This window comes from Sander vitreus, chromosome 6, assembly GCF_031162955.1.
Source record: "Sander vitreus isolate 19-12246 chromosome 6, sanVit1, whole genome shotgun sequence".
NCBI lineage: Eukaryota > Metazoa > Chordata > Actinopteri > Perciformes > Percidae > Sander > Sander vitreus.
The window spans coordinates 24,384,799-24,410,723 of NC_135860.1; the positions used below are offsets into that span (position 1 = coordinate 24,384,799).

The 25,925-nt window shown below is 39.3% G+C and overlaps 1 protein-coding gene across 2 annotated transcripts in view; it reads left to right on the top strand.

The window, feature by feature from the left end:
* Positions 1-25,925, top strand: part of LOC144519985 (zinc finger protein 236) — a 62,820-nt gene that overhangs the window by 19,357 nt on the left and 17,538 nt on the right. Inside the window, exons 9-25 of one of the 2 annotated variants that reach the window (XM_078253548.1) lie at positions 486-663; positions 946-1,218; positions 2,051-2,254; positions 2,485-2,617; positions 4,310-4,570; positions 5,501-5,733; positions 6,845-6,946; positions 12,258-12,400; positions 12,608-12,711; positions 16,818-16,969; positions 17,506-17,682; positions 18,106-18,412; positions 20,018-20,121; positions 20,685-21,128; positions 23,121-23,266; positions 24,306-24,528; positions 25,070-25,261. In XM_078253548.1, coding sequence (XP_078109674.1) covers positions 486-663; positions 946-1,218; positions 2,051-2,254; positions 2,485-2,617; positions 4,310-4,570; positions 5,501-5,733; positions 6,845-6,946; positions 12,258-12,400; positions 12,608-12,711; positions 16,818-16,969; positions 17,506-17,682; positions 18,106-18,412; positions 20,018-20,121; positions 20,685-21,128; positions 23,121-23,266; positions 24,306-24,528; positions 25,070-25,261 — 3,376 coding nt within the window. The remainder of the gene's footprint in view (positions 1-485; positions 664-945; positions 1,219-2,050; positions 2,255-2,484; positions 2,618-4,309; positions 4,571-5,500; positions 5,734-6,844; positions 6,947-12,257; positions 12,401-12,607; positions 12,712-16,817; positions 16,970-17,505; positions 17,683-18,105; positions 18,413-20,017; positions 20,122-20,684; positions 21,129-23,120; positions 23,267-24,305; positions 24,529-25,069; positions 25,262-25,925) is intronic. The other variant, XM_078253549.1, reaches the window with a different exon arrangement.

Sequence of the window (25,925 nt, forward strand, 5' to 3'; positions counted from 1 at the left end):
AACCAAATTATTCTATGTCAAATGTTTTTCCCCTTTGGTGACTGAATGTCAGGATGTTGGTGGTGGTGGTGTAAACATGATCCATCCAGAGGATATAAAGGAGACAGTATAATAATGAATTAATGAGTTTGTACCAGGAAGCTTTATAAAGGAGTACTGTTTGAGAGTTGAATACAGCCTCGGCTGTCCAACACAAAAGGATGTGATTATCACTGAGCTGTGGTTCTGGACCGTGGCTTATATTTTTGTCAATATATGCAATGTTGTGTCAATATTTGCCACATTATTTCAAGCCATACCTCAAATTGTTGCAACTTACAATGATAATATTTGTTTTTACATGAATATGTTTAGTATTTTCCTAACATTTGAGAAAACAATCCGTTATAAGATGTGACTGGCATTTCCATAACTGTAGTTTGTTGTACATATGGAGTCATTTTTAAGCTGTGGTGTTTGAGCAGATTGCTGTTCTGTTTCTGTAGCAAGCTCTGGAGAACAGCGGGCTGAGTGTGGTCCAGCCACAGAGCGACGCCCCATCCAGACAGTCACAGAACCAGACCACTGAGGGAGCTGCTGCAGAAAGCAAGAAAGTACAAGGTCCCGACAAACCGGCTAGGGAGAGGAAAAGGAGCATTTTTAAGAAACCTATACAAATGCCAGGTATGTGGGGTCTTACAGAACATTCACTGTGTCACAATCACAATGAAAAGCCTATAAACATCAAGTAAGATTTTGACTCCTTATGAATTAGTGCTGAAACTCAGTAGGTTTGCCGTTGCTTTTAAGTGAAAATCTGTCATTAAATTGTTTATTCTTCATATAAACTGTGCAATCAATTGTTTACGAAGATAATAGATTAGGTCGTAATGAAAACAGCTTTCAGTTGCAGCACCAATCTATCGACAACACTGGGCAGCTGCTTCACTCTGCCTTCCTTTCCAGGCTCCATCAGGGAGGAGAATGGCGTTCGCTGGCACGGCTGCCCATACTGTTCAAAGGAGTTCAAGAAACCCAGCGACCTTGTTCGCCACATTCGCATCCACACTCATGAGAAGCCTTTCAAGTGCAAACAGTGCTTCAGAGCTTTTGCTGTCAAGAGTACCCTCACAGCACACATGAAAACGCACACGGGTATCAAGGCCTTTGAGTGTCAGAGCTGCCTCAAGTGCTTCTCCACTTCTGGTAGCATGAAGGTACACATGCGTCTGCATACAGGTGAGAAGCAGGTCCACTTCATGAAAGGGTTATTTTTAAAGCCAAACTGAATTCAGCATTTGAACACATCTTTTTCACTTTATTGGTTTATTCCTTATGTCACATTTCTACCAACACAATTAGTATGCACATAAGTAAAAAGGAGACATCAAGCTTTCAACATAATGCTTGCAGCAAATGACAAATGCTAAACTTGTGTAAATATACAGCTAGAGCCCTCATTTGCACTAATGTGTTTGCAATCATTCTGTATCTGCTTCTTCTCAGAGAGATAACCTTAAAGAATTATCCCCTGGACATAAAATGTCAGCATTAGTGTAAATAAACAGAACTGTAACAGTTGAATTACTACGTGCATCTGTGCGTTAGTGTTTGTCTCTCTAATTGCTATGTGATGGCACTGTCTATGTTAGGTGTTCACTTTAGCTTTGGTTATGTGTTAGCTCCAAGCTAAGGCTTTTGATAGATATGTTCTCAGCTGTTTTTTTAAGGCTTTGTGTTTATACAGGTCCATATCTTTGTCCCTTTTCTTTGTGCTGTAAATGGGTTTCATTTACACATATATTGTCTCCTGCTAACTGAAAGGCTTTGTAACCTTTTGTAGACAAAAATTAAATAAAATTATATGAGCTTGATTACATTTTTGGTTTATGTGTGAGTCTCATATTCATTTAGATTGGTTTAGGGGTAGTGGATTCTGATATATTTTGTATAATTTGTAGCTTATTTTTTAGAATCTTTTGCTGTTTGTATTAAAGGACATATGTCAGAATCAGTCTAATTCTCTAAATACTAATTCTCCAAAAGTTCTGTTTTTCCCCACTTTTCCTAGGTGTACGTCCTTTCCCCTGCCCTCACTGTGACAAGATATTTCGTACATCCGGCCACAGGAAAACGCACATTGCTTCTCACTTCAAAAGCTTGCAGCAGAAGAAGCACAAGTTTCCACGGAAAACCAACAAAGCCAAAGTGTCCAAGAGTAACCTACCTCTGTCTGATATCCCCCTGCAGGAACCCATCCTCATCACTGACTTTGGTAAGAGCATGTGTTAACAGGCTTATTCATACACATGGGGTTGTGTGGCATCTGTGTTCATGATTGTAAACATACTGTACACATACCTTTTCAGTTGTCCTGGGGATGGAGTGGAATTCATTGTTTAGTTGCTGTTCGTTTATATTTCATTGTGTGCTGCGTGGCTCTGCACAAAATGAAATGTCTTTTCACATGGAACACGTGTTGCTTCTTCACATGTTGCTTAACAGGCCTCATCCCATCCCAAAACCCCCGCTTGGCTTTCCAACAATATCTTGAGGTGGTGGGCAGTGACCGGCCATACAAGTGCCAGTTCTGTAGTAAGGCATACAAGAAATCCAGCCATCTGAAACAGCATGTCAGGTAAAGCAGCTTTATGACACTATAATTCCAGTACAGAATGTAGAAGAATTGAAGCAATGTGACTTTTTGAGGGTCAATACAAGTATTTTCTTATTTAATGTGCTGATAGTTGATGCACTTCCTTCATATACAGTACATCATATTGAATGGAGTATTTTTCCTGAGAGACATGATACGAGGTGATGGAGGATGGTGTCTTTTTCCACACAGTGGTATTGAATGTTGTGTTAACTATATGACTTTGTGGAAGCATTTACACAGAGAATAAAAGTGGCCCAAGGATATAGCCTTGGGAAGCACCACATATCAGTGGGGACACCAAAGAGGGGCATAACCAACAACTACTGGTACTGTTTGACAAGTAGGACTTAAACAAGTCAAAGGAATAATTGCCAACCCCTGTTTTTGTGGTTATTTCTTGTCCCCAGAGGATGAACCCTACTGATTGTGATGACACCTTTTCATCTTTCACTTTTCCCAGGCCACAATTTCTCCTTGAATATTTGGCCAAGAGAAGGAAAGTTTACCATTATGGAGTCTCTCTCCATCGATGTTTGAGAGAATGGATTAATCTGTACTATTGGGAGATTCATGGAGAATCTTCATAATCGTTTCTAAATGATTCTTAGAAACTAAGCCTAAATAATCATGTCAGAGAACTACCGAGAAGAGTGTTCAGCTTGGCAAGTTTACTTTCTGGAATGTTGATGTTTGATGTGTTAAAAAATAACCAAGGTGGGATGAAATTAAATGTGAGACAGAAGAGGGTGAGAAAAAAGAGTTGTTAGCAGATGGATAGAGGAGAAGCAGCAGGGTGGTGTTCAGCATTTGCCAGGCAAGAACAACCCCAATTTCCCATTACACAATAATCGTCAAATCAACCTATTCATATACTGTTATTCCCATTATTGCAAATCCAATACTGCAATTAAAGGTCGCTTAGAGACATCTACCTTAACATCACTGGCTCTTTTCTATACCTGACATAAAACGTTTTTTACAAGGTGTTTTTTAAACTAACTTTGAAATACCCCTGTCAATCATGAATACAACAGAATATTTAAACAGTAGCACTAGAATGATAAATAGCCTGATAACTCAGCTCTGACCTATGTATCGCTGTTGAATTTTCTAGCCTTTACATTATGAAAGTCCTCCATCATTTGTCTTCCTTTCAATATTGAGAGGTTAATCTAAATATTGGCACTGTCAACCTTGCAGTGCCTTCAGATTCCTGCGCCTCTCCATTCACCTTTGTTATTAGCAGATTGAGATTACTGGCTTGCATCTCAAACACAGGATCCATATCTGTCACTAGTGACAGTTCCCTTGATTCACTTATTAACCTAGAACTGCAACTTTAATAAAAAGCCAGGGAATATGTTTCAAATTGGCCAAGTAATAAATTGTTGCGACGGTTCGCTTCAAACCATGCATAGTAACTTTCCACCTTGCTCGGAAGAGGTAACAACGTTTTCTAATCCTTTTGATTATCCTCATTGGGATAAAATGTTATGTTTTCAGTATATAATATTACCACCATTTTAAATCACTTGGAAATGTCATCATTTGGCAGTAGCATTTATATTAACATGCTACATCATTACTCGTTGTGTCCCACTCAAAACTAAATACTGAAACTGCAGTTTCATGTCTAACTAGCTTAGTGTTACTATCCTTTTATCATCCCAGGTCTCATACAGGAGAAAGGCCCTACAAGTGTTTGCAGTGCAGTCGGGGTTTCGCCTCCTCGGGAGTCCTCAAGGCTCACATCAGGACCCACTCAGGCCTAAAAGCTTACAAGTGTCTGATGTGCGACACCACGTTCACCACCAGCGGCAGCCTGCGACGCCACATGACCACCCACAGTGACCTGCGACCTTACATGTGCCCCTACTGCCAGAAGACCTTCAAGTCATCGCCCAACTGCAGGAAGCACATGAAGACACACAGGTCTGGGCTTTGTCTGCGTGTTTGTTCGTGGCTGCCTTCGTTTATTCGTTTATTCTTTTGTACACTTTTTGCCATGTACTTATGAGCATCAGATAGGTAGTGACGAGGAAGTCGTAAACCCACAAAAAAGTCCAAGTAAAACATATAATTACATTGTCTTAATGTAATTGTCTTAAATTTTTGGATATCATTATATCCTGATATGACATATAAGTGTTGTATTTTCCTGGTTTTAAAGGCTGCATTATAATAAAGTGATGCATTTTTCTGAATTCACCAGACTGTTCTAGCTGTTTTTATTATTTGCCTTTACTAGGGCTGCACGAAATGAGTAAAATATGCGATAACTTTGTTGAAGATCGCGATAACGACATTACTTGCGATAAACAAGCAGATATTATAGTGTACTCAGTTCTGCATTTCTGCTGCTTTCAGTATTCTGCTAAAATACAACACATTGCTTGTTGAATTTAATTATTATTAAAACATTAATAAAACATTATTTTATTGAACAAATTGAACATTGAATTGAATATAAAAGACATGACACGAAAGAATGACAGTAACATTTTAATGTGCACAACACAACAAATCTCGGAGTGTCTTTCGCGATATGTCACAGCCTTTCGCGATGTGTTTATTGCGGCAGTTGATATTGCGATAATTATTAAAAAAATATATGTTGTGTAGCCCTAGCCTTTACCTACTTAGTAATTATATCCACATTACTGATGATTATTTATCAAAAATTGCATTGTGTAAATGTTTTGTGAAAGCACCAATAGTCAACCCTACAATCTCGCCGCAATGTCGACATGGAGGTATTTGGTCAATAATATCGTGATATTGGATTTTCTCCATATTGCCCAGCTCTAATTACACACTAATATATAAAATCTAAGTTCTGTCTTTCTTGTTCTGCCATACCAGGTATGAGCTGGCCCAGCAGCTGCAGCCCCAGTCAACAGATGACCCATTAGGAGGGGGCACTGTGGCCCATGATATGCAGGTGGAAATAGAGGGAGATTCCCTCCAGCAACCATCTGCTACCTCTGCAGAGCAGCAACGTATGCTGGGACTGGGCCAGACAGAGGTTGTGAATGGAAGTCAACAAGTGACATTGGAGGCACCCCTGACTGACCAACCCCTTGTACAAGGAGAAGGTAAGCTGCAGTGGCACATCATAGTTGGATTACTGAACAGGCCTACCAGGTATAGGGCCAGGGTCCCTGGACCAGAGCATCTGTATGGATGAACTGTTTAGATTTCTTTGTTGGAAAGTCAAACAAATGTCTACAAAGAGGCACAAAAGGTCTACAAACGGGTGCAAAATGACTGTGAGGAGACGGAAAACGACGACAGAGAGACACATATTACCACAGAGATGCAAACTTATTGAAACTTAAACACATTTTTTTAGGTCAAAAAGAAAGAAAGAAATTGGACAAAAATATGTTTTGCGATTTTGTTGCAATGAAAATTTCTGGCTTTTGAAAAAAAAAAGTCAAATAATGGTAACCTCTCAATCCACTCTGCAGCGTGATCAATCTCTCCATGGTCTATCTGTCAGTGTGTTCAGTATACACTATAACACTCCAGTTTCCGAAAAATATGACTGAATACTCTACCGTCCAGTGGAGCTTCAGCACTTTAAGGAGAGTAATAGCATGGCATGCATCCATCTCCAAAGACCAGGACCCGGTCTCTGAAAATAGAGTTCATCACTGTCCTTCAGAACCAAGCAGATCACTGAAAACCTTTCCACAATTCACTGTTTCCAGTTTAGAATTGGCTTTTCTTAAACTACCTTAGTTTAAAAATGCATGTCTTGTGGTCAGGTTCAGTACTCCTGACCTCAGCTATCTATGTTTGATAACATTTTAATAGTGTATAGACTGTAATTTACCCTCCATACAAAGGTTTAAAGCAGGAGACAAGGCCATAGAATGTAGTATTTTAATATTGTTCCCAAAAGCAGCACCTACAGCAATAAGCTACACCTAATCTGTAGTTAATGTAAGCAATTCTTTGTACACACAAGAAACTGTTTATATTGATAAGTGACCCGTGGAAGTGCAGTGGGCAAACATCAACAAAGATGGAGACAAAAATAACAACAAGATCAGAACAGTTTCACTTTAAGTCCACAGTACTTTTTTCTTTAACCTGAACTAGATGCAGAACAGTCAAGATGTCCTCTCTATTCATCTTTGTCTTCGTGAGTATCAAACTAATCTGTTGTATTGCTCTGCATCTCTTTCTCTGTGGCGACAGACTCATATGTGACTACCCAGCATGCTTTGCCTCAGAATATCAGCCAGTTTGAGTCACCAGCACTTCCTCAGCCTGCTTTTGACCAGCAAGCTCTAACGCAAGGTACAAACACACACACCTTCTGTCTCACCCATTTTACTCATGTAGGCTTTTCCTTTCAGTTTTCAAACTATTATGTCCGTAATGCATGAAAATACACTATTGAGTGTCAATTAATCAATCAATCAATCAATTTACTTTAATTTAGGATACAATTTATGTAAAATGTGATCCTGTCAGTTCCTTCAATTTATGCATTAAACACAGTTATAATAATAAAAATATATGTGTAATAAGGGCTGTTTCTGATTGAAAATTGATTCATTATTAGTAATAATGAGCTGTAGCAAGTCACTTATCATTTCAGTAATTGCCCTACAGTGTTTTACGGCTGTAAGAGTTAAATTATTGTGCTGTGTGCAAATGTTGGCCTCAAGAAATCCACCTTGGTAATAACATTTTTCACTTAGGATTATTCATATTAATAATATATATACTAATTAATATTAGGAACAGAAACATTGATGATAGAATAAACTTTCTGTCGTCTGTCAGAGGAGACAGCAGCTGCTGGTTTTGGGGGAAAAGCCAGACTCGCGACAATTCAAACAGCAGTTAATTCAGTCGTAGAGAGATACAAGACACTTTCACAGATGGTACATGTACTATCTGCGCGCTTTCTTCAGTCTCCATTGTATAACTCTTAATCCAGTGTAGTGCTCTCAAACATATGGTTGCTACTTTACTTCCACCAAGTAACTCACCAGTTTGTACCATTTGGACTCTGGGGAATCATAATAGTGGGCAGATCTACCTTTTCCATTCTCTCAGGAGGCACTACAACCTTTTTATATGTCCAGAACAGACCTGGAATGTCATCATTTTTGTGACTAGGACCATATGGCCCCGAGGCCCATCAAATTTGCAAGGGCACATGTGCCTGGGCTAGAGGATTCTTAAGCAGCTATTCCTATTTAACCCCCAGTACACCACTGCCATGTGTAAAGCATTATTACTAGGGCTGGGACCATATCCTTTTGTCCCGATTCGATTCTTTCACGATACATGGGTGCCGATTCCATTTGTATTGCGATTTTCAATCATTGCAAGCATATACAGGCAAGTATTGCATTTTTTTTTGTTGTTGCAGTATTTGAGATTTTCTTTTTCTGTCTTTAACAAAAACAAAAGTTGAATAATACACTTCTAGAGACAATATATCATGAGACATTTCTAAAAACTAATTGTTTTCTAAAAAGAATGCACATCACATGTTGTCAGTCAGTCAGACATTTATTTCATTTGTAAAGAAGTACATAACATGGATTTTCTGCATTTTCTGCTTTCGGTCGGTTTTGCTGGAAACGGATATGATGTAGTCGCCTTCAGCAGTACCGTATAAACACAAAATATAGTAAAAAAATATCGGTTCTGGGGAAAAGAATCAATTTTATAAATCGTAACAAAAAGAGATACATACATGAATAGATTCCTTTTTTTTTTTCCACCCCTAATTATTAAGTTTTTTGTGATATAAATGTAACATTGATCCCTGGGGTTTCATATGGGATTGTTTTGTAATTTGTAACTTACTGTCGTCTCACTTCTCTCAGTCTCACTTGGTAAATTGCTGCATGAGGCTCACATACTGGGTCTGCAGTAGAGCTGCAAAGAGTAATCGATTATTCCATTAGTTGTCAACTTTTAAATTAATCGCCAACTATTTTGATAATCGATTAACGCCGCTCTGGCGGCATCGCCAGACAATGCTTAAATTGCTGAAAGAGGTGACTAACTACTAGACCAACAGTCGTTTAAATATGTAGAAATGTAAATAAGAGCGTTATTGACGTTACAGAGCTCCTTGGTTTCTGTCCGTTTGTCTGTTATGAATCTTGTCGTTACTACCGCATTGCATTGCTGGATATTTATGACAGCGTAGTGTCCAGTATTGCAAATAAAATACAAATTAAAATAGTATGCACATTCGCGCACTATTGATTTCGGACATACTAAAAAAATCTCACATACTGTTTTAGCCTACTAAATAGCACGTCAGTATGGAATTTCGGACACGGCCTATGAATAATGAACTCTCACCCGCAATTTCCACCAACTGCGGAACGGCTGCGGATCAACTCCGCTGCGTGTCGGATCCGTGCTCCGCCGTCCTTCAATACCCACCTGGTGCAGATTTGTTGCGGAACGGCTGCGGCCATGACTGACAGCTGAAGTCACGAGGACCCACGAGATTTCGCGAATTCACGTATGATCGCACGATATAACAGGATGTAGTTTCTATAAACAGGACCACAAACTTGACTTCAGGCCTGTCTCCGCCCACGATGATGTTTTCAAGGGGTAGTGCAGGGAAATATGATCTATATTTCATCATATCGATATGATTTATTTTGAAAATTAACCGGATGTTTTATTTTGTTTCTGTGCTCGACTTCCTGTCCCGCAAAATCTGCCGTGTGCTGAATTGCTGCGGAGCTCTCCAGCATCCGGCAAAAATAGAAGCTCTGCGTATCTGCTCCGGAGGGCTACGGACCGCCGGAACTGGGACTGAGTCGAAACGCAGCCGTTCCGCAGTCAGTGAAAATACACACATTGACTTTAATGGAAACCTATTGGCTCCGCCACCGTTCCGGAGCGGATCCGCAGCCGTTCCGCAGTTGGTGGAAATTGGGGGTCAGACCATCAAACTGCTAACATGTTAAAAATCGCAAAAAGGAACTTTGGACTGTTTTCCTTTTGTGGGTTATGCAGGAGTTCATTTTTCAGATGATTGAACACAGACATTATCAACACATGAATGAGCCCTTAGATGGATAACTTATTTGACTGCGCGTGGCTTGAATACATTTATTGTAATTCGCTTTGGACAGGCAGGTCTGCCACATAAATATGATGTAATAACTTTATGAATCCTGAGAGGGGAAACTAGTGTGGTCGCCCATGCGTGCACAATAACAAACAACAAGCGATACACAAATCAGACAGCTCACAGCAGACAGCATTATACACAATATACTGCCACAATAACATAACACCTACACACAAACCCACACATACTCCAAGAGAACATTAGTGTGGCTCAGAAGCCCACCTAGATACTAAATAAAATAAAAATAAAACAAGCACTATAAAAAAAAAATATGAATACAATCAATGTATTAATAAATAAAAAGCAGACCATAATTGATACACCTGAAAACAGGACCAGTAAATATGAAATAATTCAAAAGTCCCACAGCTGTGGAAACAAAAGACCAACACACCAAACAGGATGACATTCAAATTGAAGTATGGTCTTAACACTCGTTCTGGTTCTTTTCTCAAACCAGTAATCACTTATTATTATTATTATTATTATTATTACACATAATAATCATATGGGAATGAGCAGAAAAAAACAATAAATATGGATACTTAAGTATCGATTTTTCGATCCAATAACTAGTTACAGTTACATGTAGAATCTGCGCTACAGCAGTATTCAGATCCTTTACTTAAGTAAAAGTACTAATACCACACTGTACAAATACTCTGTAAAAGTAAAGTAAAAGTCCTGCATTGAAAATGTAAAAGTATGAAAGTATCATCAGGAAAATGTACTTACAGTATTAAAAGTAAAAGTAATCAATGCTGAGAAATCCTGACATTTTAGAAACTGGAAAAGATCAAAACAGTTCTGTCAGTCAACGAAGTGTTATAGGTCTGTATATTGTTGGGTAGTTTAATTTATAGTAAAACAGTATTTTTTAAACTACATGTGTTTTGTGTGCAAAAGTCTTAATTTGTAAAATAACTAGTAACTAAAGCTGTCAGATGAATGTAGTGGAGTAGAAGTAGAAAGTAGCATGAAAAGAAATATAAAGGACAAGCACCTCAAATTTGTACTCAGGTACAGTACTTGAGTAAATGTACTTAGTTTACATTCCAACACTGCTACAGTAGCAATCACATTGCTGACTGACAATATGTGAACACACTGTTAGGTTACAGTACCACTGAAGCAGCAGTTAAATGCTCTCTTGTCACTGGTCTTTCCAAATCCATTTATTAATGGCACTGAACAGCTATTGTGGTCACATTAAATTATTTGTCTAGTGTGTTTTGTTTTTTTTGTAGACAGTTTACGCACAGATTTCTAACAATAACTTAGGCTACGTTCACACCGCAAATTTTTTGCTCAAATCCGATTTTTCGTTTGGCTGTTCACATCACCTTTTGAAACGTGGCCTGTATCAGATTCCGGTGTGAACTGTTTGCGGTTTTGAACTGACCCGCATGCGCAAAAGAACAATAGCAACGACATCAGACGCAGCACGCTGTTGCACTAACGTTAGGGAGGTTCTGGAGGAAGTAAGTAAGTTTCACTTTTATTTCAAAATGTTTGTGTAATGGCAGCCGTAACATTAATGAGCATGCACTAATTAGGTCTAACACCTCCCTCGCCCTCCATTGACTTGCTCCATCACTGTTCTCCATTTTGTAGGCCTAGTCAAGTTTTTAATTTTACTGTCTGTGTCTAGGGCTAACTCCCACCGGCGCATAATTGTGACAAAAGTCGCATTAAATCCACCTTGGTTGTTCACACTGCGGCCGCATTGAAAAAGGACCACATATGGAAGTGGTCTAAATCTGATTTGAAAAAATCAGATCTGCGCAAGATTTGAGTGTTCACACTACTTCTGAAGAGGTCTGACCTGGTCACTTGACCCCAAAAAACATCAGATTTGGGCCACTTTTGCCTGCAGTCTGAATGTAGTCAAGGCTGTACATCATCTAACATCTTTCTGCTGCAGGTTGTAATCCATAGGCTGGTCAGTAATCATTGCCAGCAGTTTCAATAAATGATGGTGTTGTGCTCACAGTTCAGTCATTTAAAATCAATAAAAGCCATTCTCCCTGCTGGAGAGCTAAGTTTCTGCATGTTGTTTTGCTGTTTTGTGCGGAAGTTGGATAAACACAAATGCGCACCTAGATTTCATAGTTTGCTATTATTATTTTAGCTGAGAGCAATATTTGTGCTTTATTGACTTATCAACTGCTTTTGTGCTGAGTTGTAGTTCCACTTTTGCTGTGAAATGCTGTGGCATCAGGCATTCTGCCTCTTTAAGGCTTGGTGGTTTTTATTCTAAATGTTTCCATTGCTTACAAAACTGCATTATAGTATCTAGCATTTATACGTGTCATTGCAAAGTGTATTAGCCAAAAACTCTTGAATGATTATTCAATTAAAAAATAACCATTTTATTCATTTTTTTAGTTCTTGTAGAGCCAGCATTTTAGTCAGCCAATGCTAGTGCCTTTTAATGTGATCAATAACTCAAGAGACTGATTGTTCTCTGTTGGCTCCCTTCAGGCTTCACCATCACTGAATCGAGCTACAATCAGTCTCAGTTCTCCACCGTCCAGCAGCTGCAGGATTCCAGCACCCTGGAGTCTCAGGCTCTGTCTTCCAGCTATCACCCCCCGAATCTGCTCCATGTTTCCAGTGCTGAGGTGGTGAGTCCTGGGCCGCCACGTGTGCCCTTAGCCCTTTCCTACACGCACTTGGACTTTAATGCTCCGATTTAGAACGCTGATTTATTGCAGGACATGAGAGTGAAATCAAACAAACATAAGACACTTGAAACTAATAATGTCCTTGTAAATGTATTTCTATCTGCATTAAGGTGAGTACATTTAGTTGATTTGTCTTTTTTAATCTAGACAAATGGGCTTCTTCAGCAGAGCAGTCAGGATGAGCTTCAACTGACCACTGAAACACAGGACTACCAGGAAGACAGCGAGGACAACAGCAAGAGAGCCTACAGGTTATTTTGTGTGTGTGTGTGTGTGCGTGCGTGCGTGCCTGCGTGCCTGTGTGCCTGCTTGTATGAGTGATTCAGAAAGTGCTCCTTCCTATGTACTATAAAAGCACCAGTACTGGTAATTAGAGCTAGGGCTGAGCACTATATCGACAGTATATCAACATTGATATGTGAGGCTAGATATGGTCTTACATTTTGGATATCGTGATATGACACATGTTGTCTTTTCATGGTTTTAAAGGCTACATTACAGTAAAGTGATGTCATTTTCTGAACTTACCAGACTTACTAGCTGTTTTATTGTTTGCCTTTACCCACTTAGTCATTATGTCCACATTATTGGTGATTATTTATCAAAACTCTCATTGTGTTAATATTTTGTGATAACACCAATAGTCAACCCTACAATATTGCCGCAATATCGAAATAGATGTATTCGGACAAAAATATTGTGATATTTGATTTTTTCCCATATCGCCCAGCTCTAATTAGAGCTTCAAGTCTTCTGGTTCTTCTGGTTCTTCCTTTTTTCATCTTTGCACACCTGCATTTCAATTTATAGCTTCTTTTCTTACAGATCATTTTAAACTGTCAGAATCGATTGAGGAGATTGTTACAAACAGCTGTTCGAAAAAGCTGAGTTTTAGACGGAGCCTCAGCGACCGCCCGAAAGCACGATAACGTTATTTGGTGGAGAGCGAAAGAGAGTGACCGAGCGCCCAGCGGCATTAGAACAAAGCCGTGACTCAGAGAAATATAACGCGTTTTCGCCGATTCATCACTAGAAGTGTAACCGTAGCAAGCATCTCACTATCTAACTGTATCCACATTCACACATAGACGAAAAAAAATGATATATCCAGTTCCAAAAAGCCTGGCAGTCGGAAATAGAACGGATACAACGAGGTGTTGTCGTGGAGATGTTGCACCGTCTTAAAATGCAAACAGCCAGAGACAATCTTACTGTGGTCCTCAAAGCGGCTGCTTCCAAGAAATTGACAGGAGATTGTGTGATTACATGACAGGAAAACGGAATGATGGGATGCCCATTACCAGAGCATTCAGCCGAAGGCCTTGGAAATATTTACCGTTAATTTAAATGTGACACTTTCATCTAAAAAGTAATAATATTATTTTCTTTTAAAGATGTTAAAAACAACATATTAGAATTATTTTCAAATAAAATTATTTTCTTTATGAAAACAATATTTGGCTTTTATAACCAAAATATTAGTCTTGAAAAGGGGGAAGGGGTCGTCTTATAATCAAGGTGATCTTATATTTGGACCAATACGGTACTTCAAGAAGTTTTTACCCATGTTTTTTTAATATTGCTTTAATAATCTCTTACCAGCTACTACCCTTAGAAACTCTGTTATCTGAGATGCACCAGAGGGCTGAGTAATTGTATTTCTGTTTGTCAGTTTGCTGGCTTTTAGTTTCCTCTCAGTGTTTGCATTGTGTTTGTGAGCTCTGCAATATCCAAACAAATCTTTTTCAGGGCTTAAAGCAGATTAATGATAGGCATCACCTCAATACTGAGGCCGGGGAAATAATAGCTGTTGTTTACAGCACTCACAGTGACTGCCTTTAATAACTTTGCCTGCCTTTGTTATCAGCTTCTTTCATTTAAAACTTTTCCCCAGATAAAGCAAAAGCATTTATAGACATGCCCCAGAGATACACTCACCGTGGCCAAGGTATCAAAGGCATCTCCTCAATATGTTGTAATCACTGTTTTATCTATATATCAGGCCTGCCAACAACAACTTTTTAACAACTTTGTGAAAAGTAGAAACTGAGTCACTGCCATGTTTTTATGAATTTCTTTTAATTCATTAATAGGATTTCACTAGAACGAAATAAATCCTCTGCATCGTCCGTAGTTGGATATTTACCCGATAGCCTGGATTTACCACAATTTGGAGAGGAGCAGCAAAAACAATTTTCATCATTCTCACACGCTATGTTTTCCTCCTGACATCAGCTTTATATTTAGGGCAGGTTTAGTGAGGGTGGATGGTAAACAGGGTTAAAAGTTCACAGGAAGAAAACACATATACAGAGACACACAAGTTCAGAAAAGAGTGTAAACCTTTGACATCACTTAGATCTGACTTATGAGGAGAAACAAATAAGTCTGGTTTCTAATGATATCGGATATTGGGCCAATACTGAATCAAATAGCTGGATCGGGTATCTGTAAGAATGGGGCCGATCTATTCAATTCATTTCTATGTTTATATATTGTATACGCTATATACTGGAATTTGGAATTCCTGTTTAAAAGTTGACTAATGCGATGCTGCATTTAAAAGGTTTACACTTGAATTGTTGTTCCTGTTAATTTTGAAGATTTTTTTTACCAAGTTGCTGGTGCACAATTAATTTTTTTTCAATAATAAATAACAATTCAATACATTTAAATCTACGTATTTATTTTGTTTTACAAAGTTAGAAAAGCAATGTTTAAGTAAAGCTTGATGTTGCCTTACACATAAAAGAATAATCTCAGTCACTTACACACAGCGGGGCAAACAGCTTATTAATTAAACACTGGTATCCGATCGGTACTCGGTATCGGCTGATACCCAAAGCCCAAGTATCGGGATCGGGACTGAAAAAGTTGCATCGGTGCGTCCCTAGTTTCTAATACCTAATTTGGTCATCAAGTGGAACAAGACAGTCCTGAATCAGACACTTCAGCTGAAGCTTCAGCCCAAAATGTTTCTGAACATCACAGCATAATTAACAATTGCTGATACCTACCATGCAACAAATAAACAACAAACAAAACCTTAAACTGCCAGCTAATTTGGGGACATTGGACACTTGGCAGCAAAAGGCGCTGGTGTTTATGAAGAGTGCCGGCCTCCTCAGTATTCAGTGTTCTTTTGTTTCGGGTTGACAAAGAGGCGAACCGGTCATTAGTGTAGTTTGGTTAAATATAAAAAAGTCAGTATAAAATAAGGGAAACACTTTACTTGAAGGTATCGACATAATCGTGACATGACACTGTCATAACTATGACATGACACTGTCATGAACGTGTCATAAACGTTATAAACAAGCCCTAAACGTTTATGACTTCTGTCATTAAGTGTCATTCAGTTTTTGTCATGACAAGTTGACATTGTTTGGGTTGTCTTGATTATGACAACTTGACATCAATCAAAGTGACATTACCAGAAGTTGTCTTGGTCATGACAAATTGACATTAAATTTGGTTGGGATGTCTTTGTAATGACAACTTGACATTAACCAGGATGACATTACCAGAAGATGTATTTGTCATGACAACTTGACATTAAATGCCTTTGGAGTGTCCTTATTAAGACAACTTGACATTAAACGGGATGACATTATGTCAAGTTGTCATGACAAATACATCTTCTGGTAATGTCATCCTGGTTAATGTCAAGTTTTCATTACAAAGACATCCCAGAAAAATTTAATATCAACTTGTCATGACCAAGACAACTTCTGGTAATGTCGCTTTGATTAATGTCAAGTTGTCATAATCAAGACAACCCAAACAATGTCAACTTGTCATGACAAAAAACGAATGACACTTAATGACAGAAGTCATAAACGTTTATGACTTGTTTATAACGTTTATGACACATTCATGACAGTGTCATGTCATAGTTATGACAGTGTCATGTCACAATTATGTCGATACCTTCAAGTGTTACCAAAATAAGTCTCTTAATGTAATATATTGCATATAAGAAGTGTCCCTCTTGGTTTTTGGGCTGTTACGTAATCCTTGAAGAATGCAGATTTGTTTGAAAATTATGAAGGAAACATACTGACATTTGATTAACACACATATAGAATATGCATGCTGTGTTATCTATCCTCTTTAGAAGATTTAAAAACTGCTGAACAGATAAAGAGCCAGCGATTTGACATTGAAAAAAAACTGGAAAGAAGGTGAATAGTGTGCCTCAGAGTCATGACAACTTCTCTTTCTCCATTAAAAGTAAACCATGCCCGCTATCGGCCCAATGTGTTATGTTATGTGACTATTTAGTCTGGCAGTTTATCATCAAATTATTTTCTGAGTGGTACTGTAAATAACAGCAACAATTATTTTCCCTCTTCAGGTGCAGTTGGTGTAGTAAGGGCTTCAAAAAGTCAAGCCATCTGAAGCAGCATGTGCGGTCCCACACGGGGGAGAAACCATACAGATGTCATCTCTGTGGACGAGCTTTTGTATCAGCCGGAGTGCTGAAGTCCCACCTCAATACACACACAGGTGAGCTCCCTTTGTACCAGGCACTGAGAAAAAAAGAAAATAGATTTTCCAAACTGAAAGTCTTTAAAGGTCACGCAAGCTATTAAATATATCATATTCCACATTTCAATTGGAACATTCAAAGGATTAAAACCCGATTGGTACATTGTGATTAAAAATGGTATAACCTTATCTCCCAAAGCCAGGTCATGCATTTCCTTCACAACACGGTTACAAATTAAAAAAGTTTTAAATGAAACTTGGAGCCACAGCTACACCAATGACTCCCGCAATCAATCATTGGTGTGTGCTGTGCAGTTCAAGATATGTGGAAAAAAGAAAATACCCATGTTTTTTTTTTTAATGACTTTTAGCAAAGGACATAAGGTAAATAAGCAGTATGAGAAAGTTATGCAAAGTTATCCAGTTTTATAATTTTTTTTTAAATTTTTTTTTTAATTTCTTACGTAAAACCTTACTAAAGGTTTTTTAAATGGAAGTCCCTGAAACCTGCAGACAGCATGTGAAACCCTGCCTCTGTCATCTCTCGCTGACAGGAGTGAAGCCCTTTAAGTGTAATGTTTGCGACGCCTCATTCACCACCAATGGCAGCCTGAACCGCCACATGATCATCCACATCAAGTCTTTCAAATGCTCCATTTGTGACGAGAGCTTCAGGACCAGCCTGCTGTGTAAAAAGCATATGAAGAAGGAGCATGCTGTGGAGGAACAAAGTAAGGACGCCAAGACAGCATTCGGCTGTTTCATTACATGACACTTAACGCACAGGGTATACACTCACTATACACAGGGTTATTCAAATTCCATTGAATTTCAAAGTTATAGGAAGGCTGTTTGAAAAGTTTAAAGACAAACAAAATTGCGTGGAATATGTGATTTTAAAAAAGAATCTATCAGCGTGTCAACAGATTGATTTTTGTCTTTGAATCATTGGAGAGAAGGTCCGACGCTGTTTGTGCACCACTGTTTAAAAGATCTGAGCTTTCAAGTGACATTTGTGTGTCTGTGAAAATGATTTCCATATTTTTACTCTTGAAAATGTTTCAATTTGCACACATCTTCGCCTCAGTTTTGAGTTGCCTAGCATGAAGCGAGACCCAAAGTCACATACTGGTAATAGACCCCGATTCTCCCAGTTATAGGTCTGGAAAGTCAAGATGTTGATGAAGAGGATGAAGAAGAAGAGGACGAGGACGGGGAGCAGAAGTCAAAGAGGAGGGGTTTGGAAATCATCACTTTCACCGAGGAGCAGGCGGCCGAGCTGGCAAAGGATCCTGGCGAGGAGGCCTCGGTGTCGGAGCGGATCCTCGCCCAGTCAGCGGCGGAGAGGGATCGAATCAGCGAGATCAAAGACAAGGCCGTTGAACTGGAAACGGAACCCAAGTTTGCCAACTGCTGCAATTTCTGCCCCAAGAGCTTCAAGAAGCCCAGTGACCTCGTCAGGTAAATATCACGCCCGTTTTATCGTCTTTTAGGAGAAACCTGTCAGCTGACGCAAAGATTGAATACAACGAATATACAACATACTGTATGTACATTGCTATACGATCGCTTAAAGGTGTAGTAAGCGATGCTGCGCAGAGATTGTTGATATTTGAACACAATTGCTAAACCCCACCCCCCCTTTAGAAGCTCCGCCCCCCCAGATTCACGGACAGATAACTACTGGCCGGCACATTCACATGCTGTCTCCCCCCTACCATTAACTGTTGCTGATTAGCTGGAATTGTGTTTTGTGGCTTGTGCACTCCTTTGTTTGTTTTCCATTTACACAGGCAGGACTGTGTATTAACATCGTTTTTTCTTCTTCTAGCGCACACAGAAAATAGAGAGCTAGGTGACCGTGAGGAGGTATTCGTTGACAAAAAAGTGTATTTGATTAACATCACGTACTATACCTTTTTAAAAGGGAATTCTAGTATTTTTCAACCTGGGGGTTATTCTGTTAATTGTAGCCTTTCTGTATATGGCTTACGATAACTTTGCATCCACCACCTTCATTTTAGAGGTTGAGGAGACGTGGACAAGCAGTTTGAGTGTCCTAAAGCTTTTCAGATACACTTACATTTTACACAAAGCATTTCAAATGTCTCTGAGTCAGTGAGAAAGTAATCACAGTAATTAGCCCCCACATTAGCTATTGCAGCTAACTGTATTGACATTATGCGGCCCACCCCTTTTTGACCTGACACCACATACACCACAGATAATAAGACAATCTTTGGCGCAAAGTTACATTCACCATTAACTATCTTACAACTAGTTCAACTAGCTTATTGTGTGTTGTAGCAGCATCTCAATGTTTCCGTGGAGAAGAATATCAAGAGCTCTGATGGTAACATACAGTATATAATATGTGTATGTATGTATAATATGTAATAATCACTAAACCAGCGGATTTTACTTAGCCACTCTGGAATCTGATTGGTCAACATAATTTAAACACATTTTGTCACCCAACTATGTATTACAATGTATATTTGATTGAAAATATAATTTGGAATATTTAGCTTATTTCACAATAATAAGACCATGTCATAGAAAACTGAGTCTCCACTGTTACTCTGTGTTTGGATGAAGAAATATTGTATCGTCACTTGTTTTTGAAACAACCATAACTTATTTTATGATAAAGTATAAACGTAGCACATTCCCACTTCTGGTGTAGACAGGAAGTTCAAAGATAAAATAGCAGAGTCACTTTCTTCTCCTGAACAAGTCAGATACTCACCAGTGAGCCACATTTATTATTTAAGTTTTCATATTCAGAGTCAGAGTGCATTTGCAATTTCTTGCAAGCTCCTGTAACAAAAGCACTGGGAACTAAAGGCATGAGATGGAAGAGTGCCCTTGGGCAGTAACCAGTAAACACTGGCAAGGCTTTTTTATTGTGCTGGCTGTTTCTATTACAGTATGTCACTCGTGCCATATTTTCATGCAAACAAACTGAAGTTGCACTCACTTGCTGTCTTTTTACCCCACTTTAACTCTCTCATCTGCCCTTGTGCTCTTTCAAATGTACCTAAGATGATTTGCTTCGATGTCTAGGCACATTCGGATCCATACAGGAGAAAGGCCTTACAAGTGTGATGTATGTGGGAAGAGTTTTACGGTAAAATCTACCCTGGACTGCCACGTGAAGACACATACAGGTTAGAGTTTTATCACAAGAAATCATTGCTTAAAGGTGCTGTACTCGATATTCACACTGCTCTCACAGCCCTCTGCGTCTGCCGATGCACTTGCATGCACTAAACAAACACAAAACAAAGAACAGAGAAATTCAGATTACAACACACTCCGAGGGAGTGTGACTTCATTCTCTGCTCAGGACGCCAGTACTCCACTATATCTTTACATAGCAAATAGTTGTTTACTGCTATATTAATGTTCTGAATATCGAGTACTGCCCCTTTATGCAAGTTGAGGTTGGCGTTGTTTTGTTTGTGGTTGTGCAATTTCTTGAACATTGTGGTATTTAGAGAAGTGCATAAACAAGATTTCGCCGTTTGTCATTCTCTTCAGCCGGATGTCCATTACCTTATGCTTTCAGAACCTCCTCCGCATCGCTGCGGAGGAAGGTCTACCGGATCCATAATACACAAAGAACAGGGAATTCTGAAATATTTGACCACAAAGAGACAACAAGCTGGTGTAGCCTGGAGTTGTGACAGAGCCACAAGTCCTATTCACTCTCCTTATTGTGTCTCTGCAGGTCAGAAACTCTTCAGCTGTCACATGTGCAACACCTCCTTCTCTACAAAGGGCAGCTTAAAGGTGCACATGCGCCTCCACACCGGCTCCAAGCCCTTCAAATGTCCCTTCTGTGAACTCCGCTTCAGAACTTCAGGCCATCGCAAAACCCACATCCAGTGCCACTTCAGGCCAAGCCTCGACAGCCGCAAATCCAAGCGGTCTGCTTCATCTACTGCTCAGGCCGGTCACGGTCAAGACCCAGGGACTGGGCAGGCTGTGGGACCAGGCCAGGGGCAGCAGCCAGCCGTTTCAGAGGCTCTGCAACCTGTGGGTCTGCTACAAACGTCCAACTCTGACCCCAATATTTACCTCCCAGCCAACCAAGTCCTGACAGGGCAGTTTGACCAGAATCTACTGCAACAGGGACTGGTGGGGCAGGCCATCCTGCCGGCCTCCATGTCAGGTAGGGATTATGGATGGGTCACACGGAACAAAAAATGGCTTGTAATTAATCAGGCAGAGCAGTAGATTATCAGGACATTTTGCATATTTTACTGCGATTGATGCAGAGTAGCAAGAAGTCAAGTCTGTTTGTTACACAACAATGATTTTATTACCTCAAAGTTATAACGGACTATGGTCAGCAGGCATCATTTTGAGAGGATGAAATGACGCAAGACAGTAAAACGGAGGCACTGAATTTTATTATCCCAAGGTGTCACTGTGCGGGGGTTATAAATGACCCAACAACACCTTTTATTGATGTTCCTACTCTGACCATAATGTCAGGCTGATGATTAATGCACCGACGTTTGGTAGTGGAACTGGATTGCTGCAGGGATCCTCATTTCTAGTGTCGGTCGGTTGATAATGAGTTGTCAGTTGCACAGGACAAGATGAAGGATATGGCTGAGGCTCTAAATCTGAATCAGAAAAAAAGGTTTATTGCCAAGTAAGTACTTAAAAATAATTTGCTGCATTTTGTGCATACATAAACAAACATATTGAACATTAATTTTAAATAAACAATAAATACAGAAACAAATATATACAAAAGCAAACATCTATCCTTTTCTCATTTGGGAAAAGACTGAATACATTGCAACATTTTCTTTGTTGTCTCTCAGTCTTTTTATTTATGAGATATTCAGTACTTCAGGGGTATTCTTGCTCCAGCAGAAACCATAGGGTCATTTTGGTAGCTCAGATGTCTTGCAGGGCATATAATGGACTGTATGTCATGCCTTTACATCTGCCCTTTGACATAAGATCAGAGGTGTATAAAGTACTAGAGACCCATACTTGAGTAAAAGTACAAGTGCTCTATCAAAAAAGTGACTTGAATAGAAGTAGAAGTGCTCTTTAAGCACAACACTTAAGTAGAAGTACTAAAGTATTCAACATTGTTTGTACTTAAGTATTGCAAGTAGTTTATTTAAAAATGTACTACTCAAGTACAAGTATTGTGTTATTTAGTTATTCAAGAAAGCAGTAAAAAGTTTGAATATCATATTGTTTATATTATGTCAAATGTTTAGCCAAGGCCGTAGCCAAAGGAATTAACAAATATTAATTATATTAAAAATAACAAATATTAACAAATACTGAAATAAAATGTACAATTTTTCACACTGTGCAAGTAAAATAAACATCCTCTCCAGCACAGTAACGATTAAAGCCCCAAAAAAGTTATCACACACTAGCTAGTAACATGTGTGATGAACAGGAAAGTAAGCAAGTACAGATAAACTAGCAGCTTCACATCACAGGGTCAAACGGTTAACATTAAGGACTCACTGTAGACTGAAAAAACTCAGGAATAGCTTCATCTGCTGCAACAATAGCTAAATAGAGTACAAACTTACATCGTCTCTGACTTCTGAACGGGCAACCGTAATGAAAAGAAACACGACGCGATCTCTGGGATTTATTACGTAAATTACGTAATTAGCGTACGTAACTAACATACACACACTAACCTACACAGTCTCCGTAGCGTGAGGAATTCACAACAGTAACGAGTAACGATGCAGCGCATCTATCGGAGTAAAAGTGTTAAACTCATCGAAAGTATGTACTCAAGTCAAAGTGGAAGTAGGAGAAAAAAAATAATACTCCAGCAGAGTACAGATACAGCCTTTTAGTACTTAGGTAGAGTAGTGAAGTAGTTCTACTTCGTTACTATACAGCTCTGCATTAGATGTATCATTATGTATCTGCCTCCAGGGTCATCCGCGTCTAGTACAATTTAAAGTTTTAGTTTCAGCATTTTATTAATAAGACCTCATGCCTCTTTACCTGTCATAACCTGTCTATTAAAGGCAGTAGTTATGATTTCATAATTTATTGTTATGTCAGATGATAAAACTGCTGTAAAAAAACAGCTGTGTGTGTGTGTGTGTGTGTGTGTGTGTGTGTGTGTGTGCATGCGTGCGTGTGTGCGCGTGTGCTGCAGCTGCAGGAGACCTGACTGTGTCTCTCCCAGATGGCCTGACCACGCTAGACGGCATCCACCTGCAGTTGACGCCTGCCAGCCTGGTGTGCCCCAATGTTCAGATCTCTGGCATCGACGCCAGCAACATCAACAACATCACACTACAGGTTACATGTTAATTCATTTGAGCCTTGTTCTGTTGGTCATGATGAATCAAGTTCTTAGTGAACGGTGTGTGCTGAGTTTTGTGAGAAAATAGAGCCTGTGCTCTGCAGCATATTTTTTTATTAAAGGAATTCAAATAACTTAAAAGCATCACTTAGAGGAGCAATTAGGAGCAGTAATCTCTTTTTCATGAGTTTATTTCCTGAAATGCTCAAGTCTCATGACCCAAACCTTCACATATGAGAGTATGAGCCATCACTGACAAAACCACCAACCTAAAATTAGCATAAATATGTTAGAAATGAGATCCATTGTAGTTTACTGCAATGCTGTTTATTGGCTCATGAGCCAATAGAGCAATATTTATTTATTTATAGAGACACAAACTATAGCGTATACTGTGTTCGTATAAAGTTTTTTTAAGCATAATATTGCCATTGTATTATCATACATAATGTATGATTATGCTAAACATTGAATAAAACATTTTTTTGTTTATAGCATTTTCAAAATACATGCTCTCTCTTTAAAAAAGAAAACATAACCATAAAATGGTTCACACTTACATAACATTTGGAGAAAGAAATAGTTTATAAGTCAAAAAGGTTTTTGTACATTAATATTCTGTGAACCAGAATCTTGCCGATTATTGTTACTCTCTGTAATTAATCAAATATATTTTTGTATATTTCAGATACTTGTTGTTGCTCATATCCTCCATCAAAACTCATAATAAATTTACTTGTCAGAAACGTTACACATTACCTGCTAGAATAGATTAGAACCAGCCTTCCAAACAATATAAAACATTAAGAGAAAGTATGTAGGCCAAACTAAATTACATCTTAATTCTTAATCTTAATGTATTTTAGATCACAGGTTTGTGTTGAAAAGTGAAGGTATCAAAGGGTGGAATTTTCCTCATTGAGAAAAAGCAACCATACTTAGGCCTTCGTCATACATTCCCACAAGTCTCACTCTCCTTTTCCTCCTCAGCATCACCTTTCCTCTTTAATCTGAAGTAGTGCTTTCATCTTCCAGATTGACCATGCGCTCCTCCAGCAGACCTTACAACAAGGCGGTCTCCTCTCTCAACCCCTGAGCGTCGACACTGGCCTCGTCTCACACTCCGGCAGCCAGCTAATGTCCACCGCCGACCCCTCGGTGTCCGCCAACGTGGTCATCCACCCGCTGACCAGCCTGGCCCTGCAGCCCTCCGCCATGACACCTGCTCAGGTCAGCCTCTCTGAGCAGGATGCTACAGGTATGTATGGCGGCCTCAGGGGAGAAAAAACAGACACTCTCTAGTTATGAGCTGAATAGTCTATATCGACGGCGTTTCCTTTCCGGGATTGTCAGGTGCCTTCGGAAAATCCATCGGGTGTCCTTCATTTTTTTGGCCGGCTGTCCATCACCTTCTGCTGTCTTTGTGTTGACATGCTAAACTCCGGTCGATTTATGAGGACTATGATTAACTGCTCCTCAGATCTCTGCAGGGTAAATCCAGACCGCTAGCTAGACTATCTGTCCAATCGGAGTTTTCTGTTGCACAACTAAAACAACTTTTGACTAAAACAAGCTATTTTGCAGTGGCAGCATTGCTATGTCTGGCGCCTGGCACCGCCCAAGACAATTGTGATTGGTTTAAAGAAATGCCAATAAACCAGAGCATGTTTTTCTCCAATCAAGGAATGCTGTGTGGACTAGCCTAGCCAGACCCTCCTCCGCAGCACTGTGGAGGAAGGTCTGGCAATGCGAGACTATGAGTTGAATAAGTGATCAATGCTTTCCTGTGGATTCTGCAGGTTCTCAGGACCTAAGCCATGTCATAAGCAGCTCTGGGCTGGTAACCGGAGGCACCAGCGGTCAGGAGATCACACTGACTATCAACAATTCCAGCCTGACTCAAGCCCTTGCCCAGGTTCAGGCCCAGGCCTCAGCTTCCGGTTCCAGCACTGCAGCAGGAAATACTCAGGAGATTACTCTCACCATATCAGGTATGGACCACTCTACAATGTAGGTTCATAAAAAAAGCATACAAATAAATACGTGGATACTGTATACAGTTACCTTGTCTGTCCAAGTGCAGAAACAGACTATCAGTAACAAACCAACAGATGAAATAAAAATCCCCTCAAGGATCTGTAACACATGTATTGATTTCGCTCAGGTAATAGGTGATACATCCAATTTTGTCCTATACATGTATCCGTTCTGTCCATAGTGTCAAGGTAAGTTGTGGCTGTGCCACTTTTTGAGTCAAGATAGATCTGGGTACAATTTGGACTGTCTTTCATTCAGCATTCTGACATATTTACTGTATTGTGATCCAAATCCTTTAGACTAAGGCAATAGCTAACTATCTTTTATACAAAGCCTTATTTTTTTGTTTTTCTTTCTCTTGAAGCTGCACCAAGACATTCAGTGCAGTGTCTCTCTCTGCATGAAAGGCAGTGGAAAAGAATCGAAGATGGATCATAGTGCATGGGTTCCAAGCAAAAATGTCTGACATGATTTTTTTTTTGTCACTCTCAGCTAATCCACATTTGTGTATAACTTGCCATGCCTGGCAGAACAACACTTTTCTTCCTCAAATGGACCAAAATATTCTACATGCTACCCTACCCTAATATATGAAAAAAGAGCTTGAAATGTTAATTT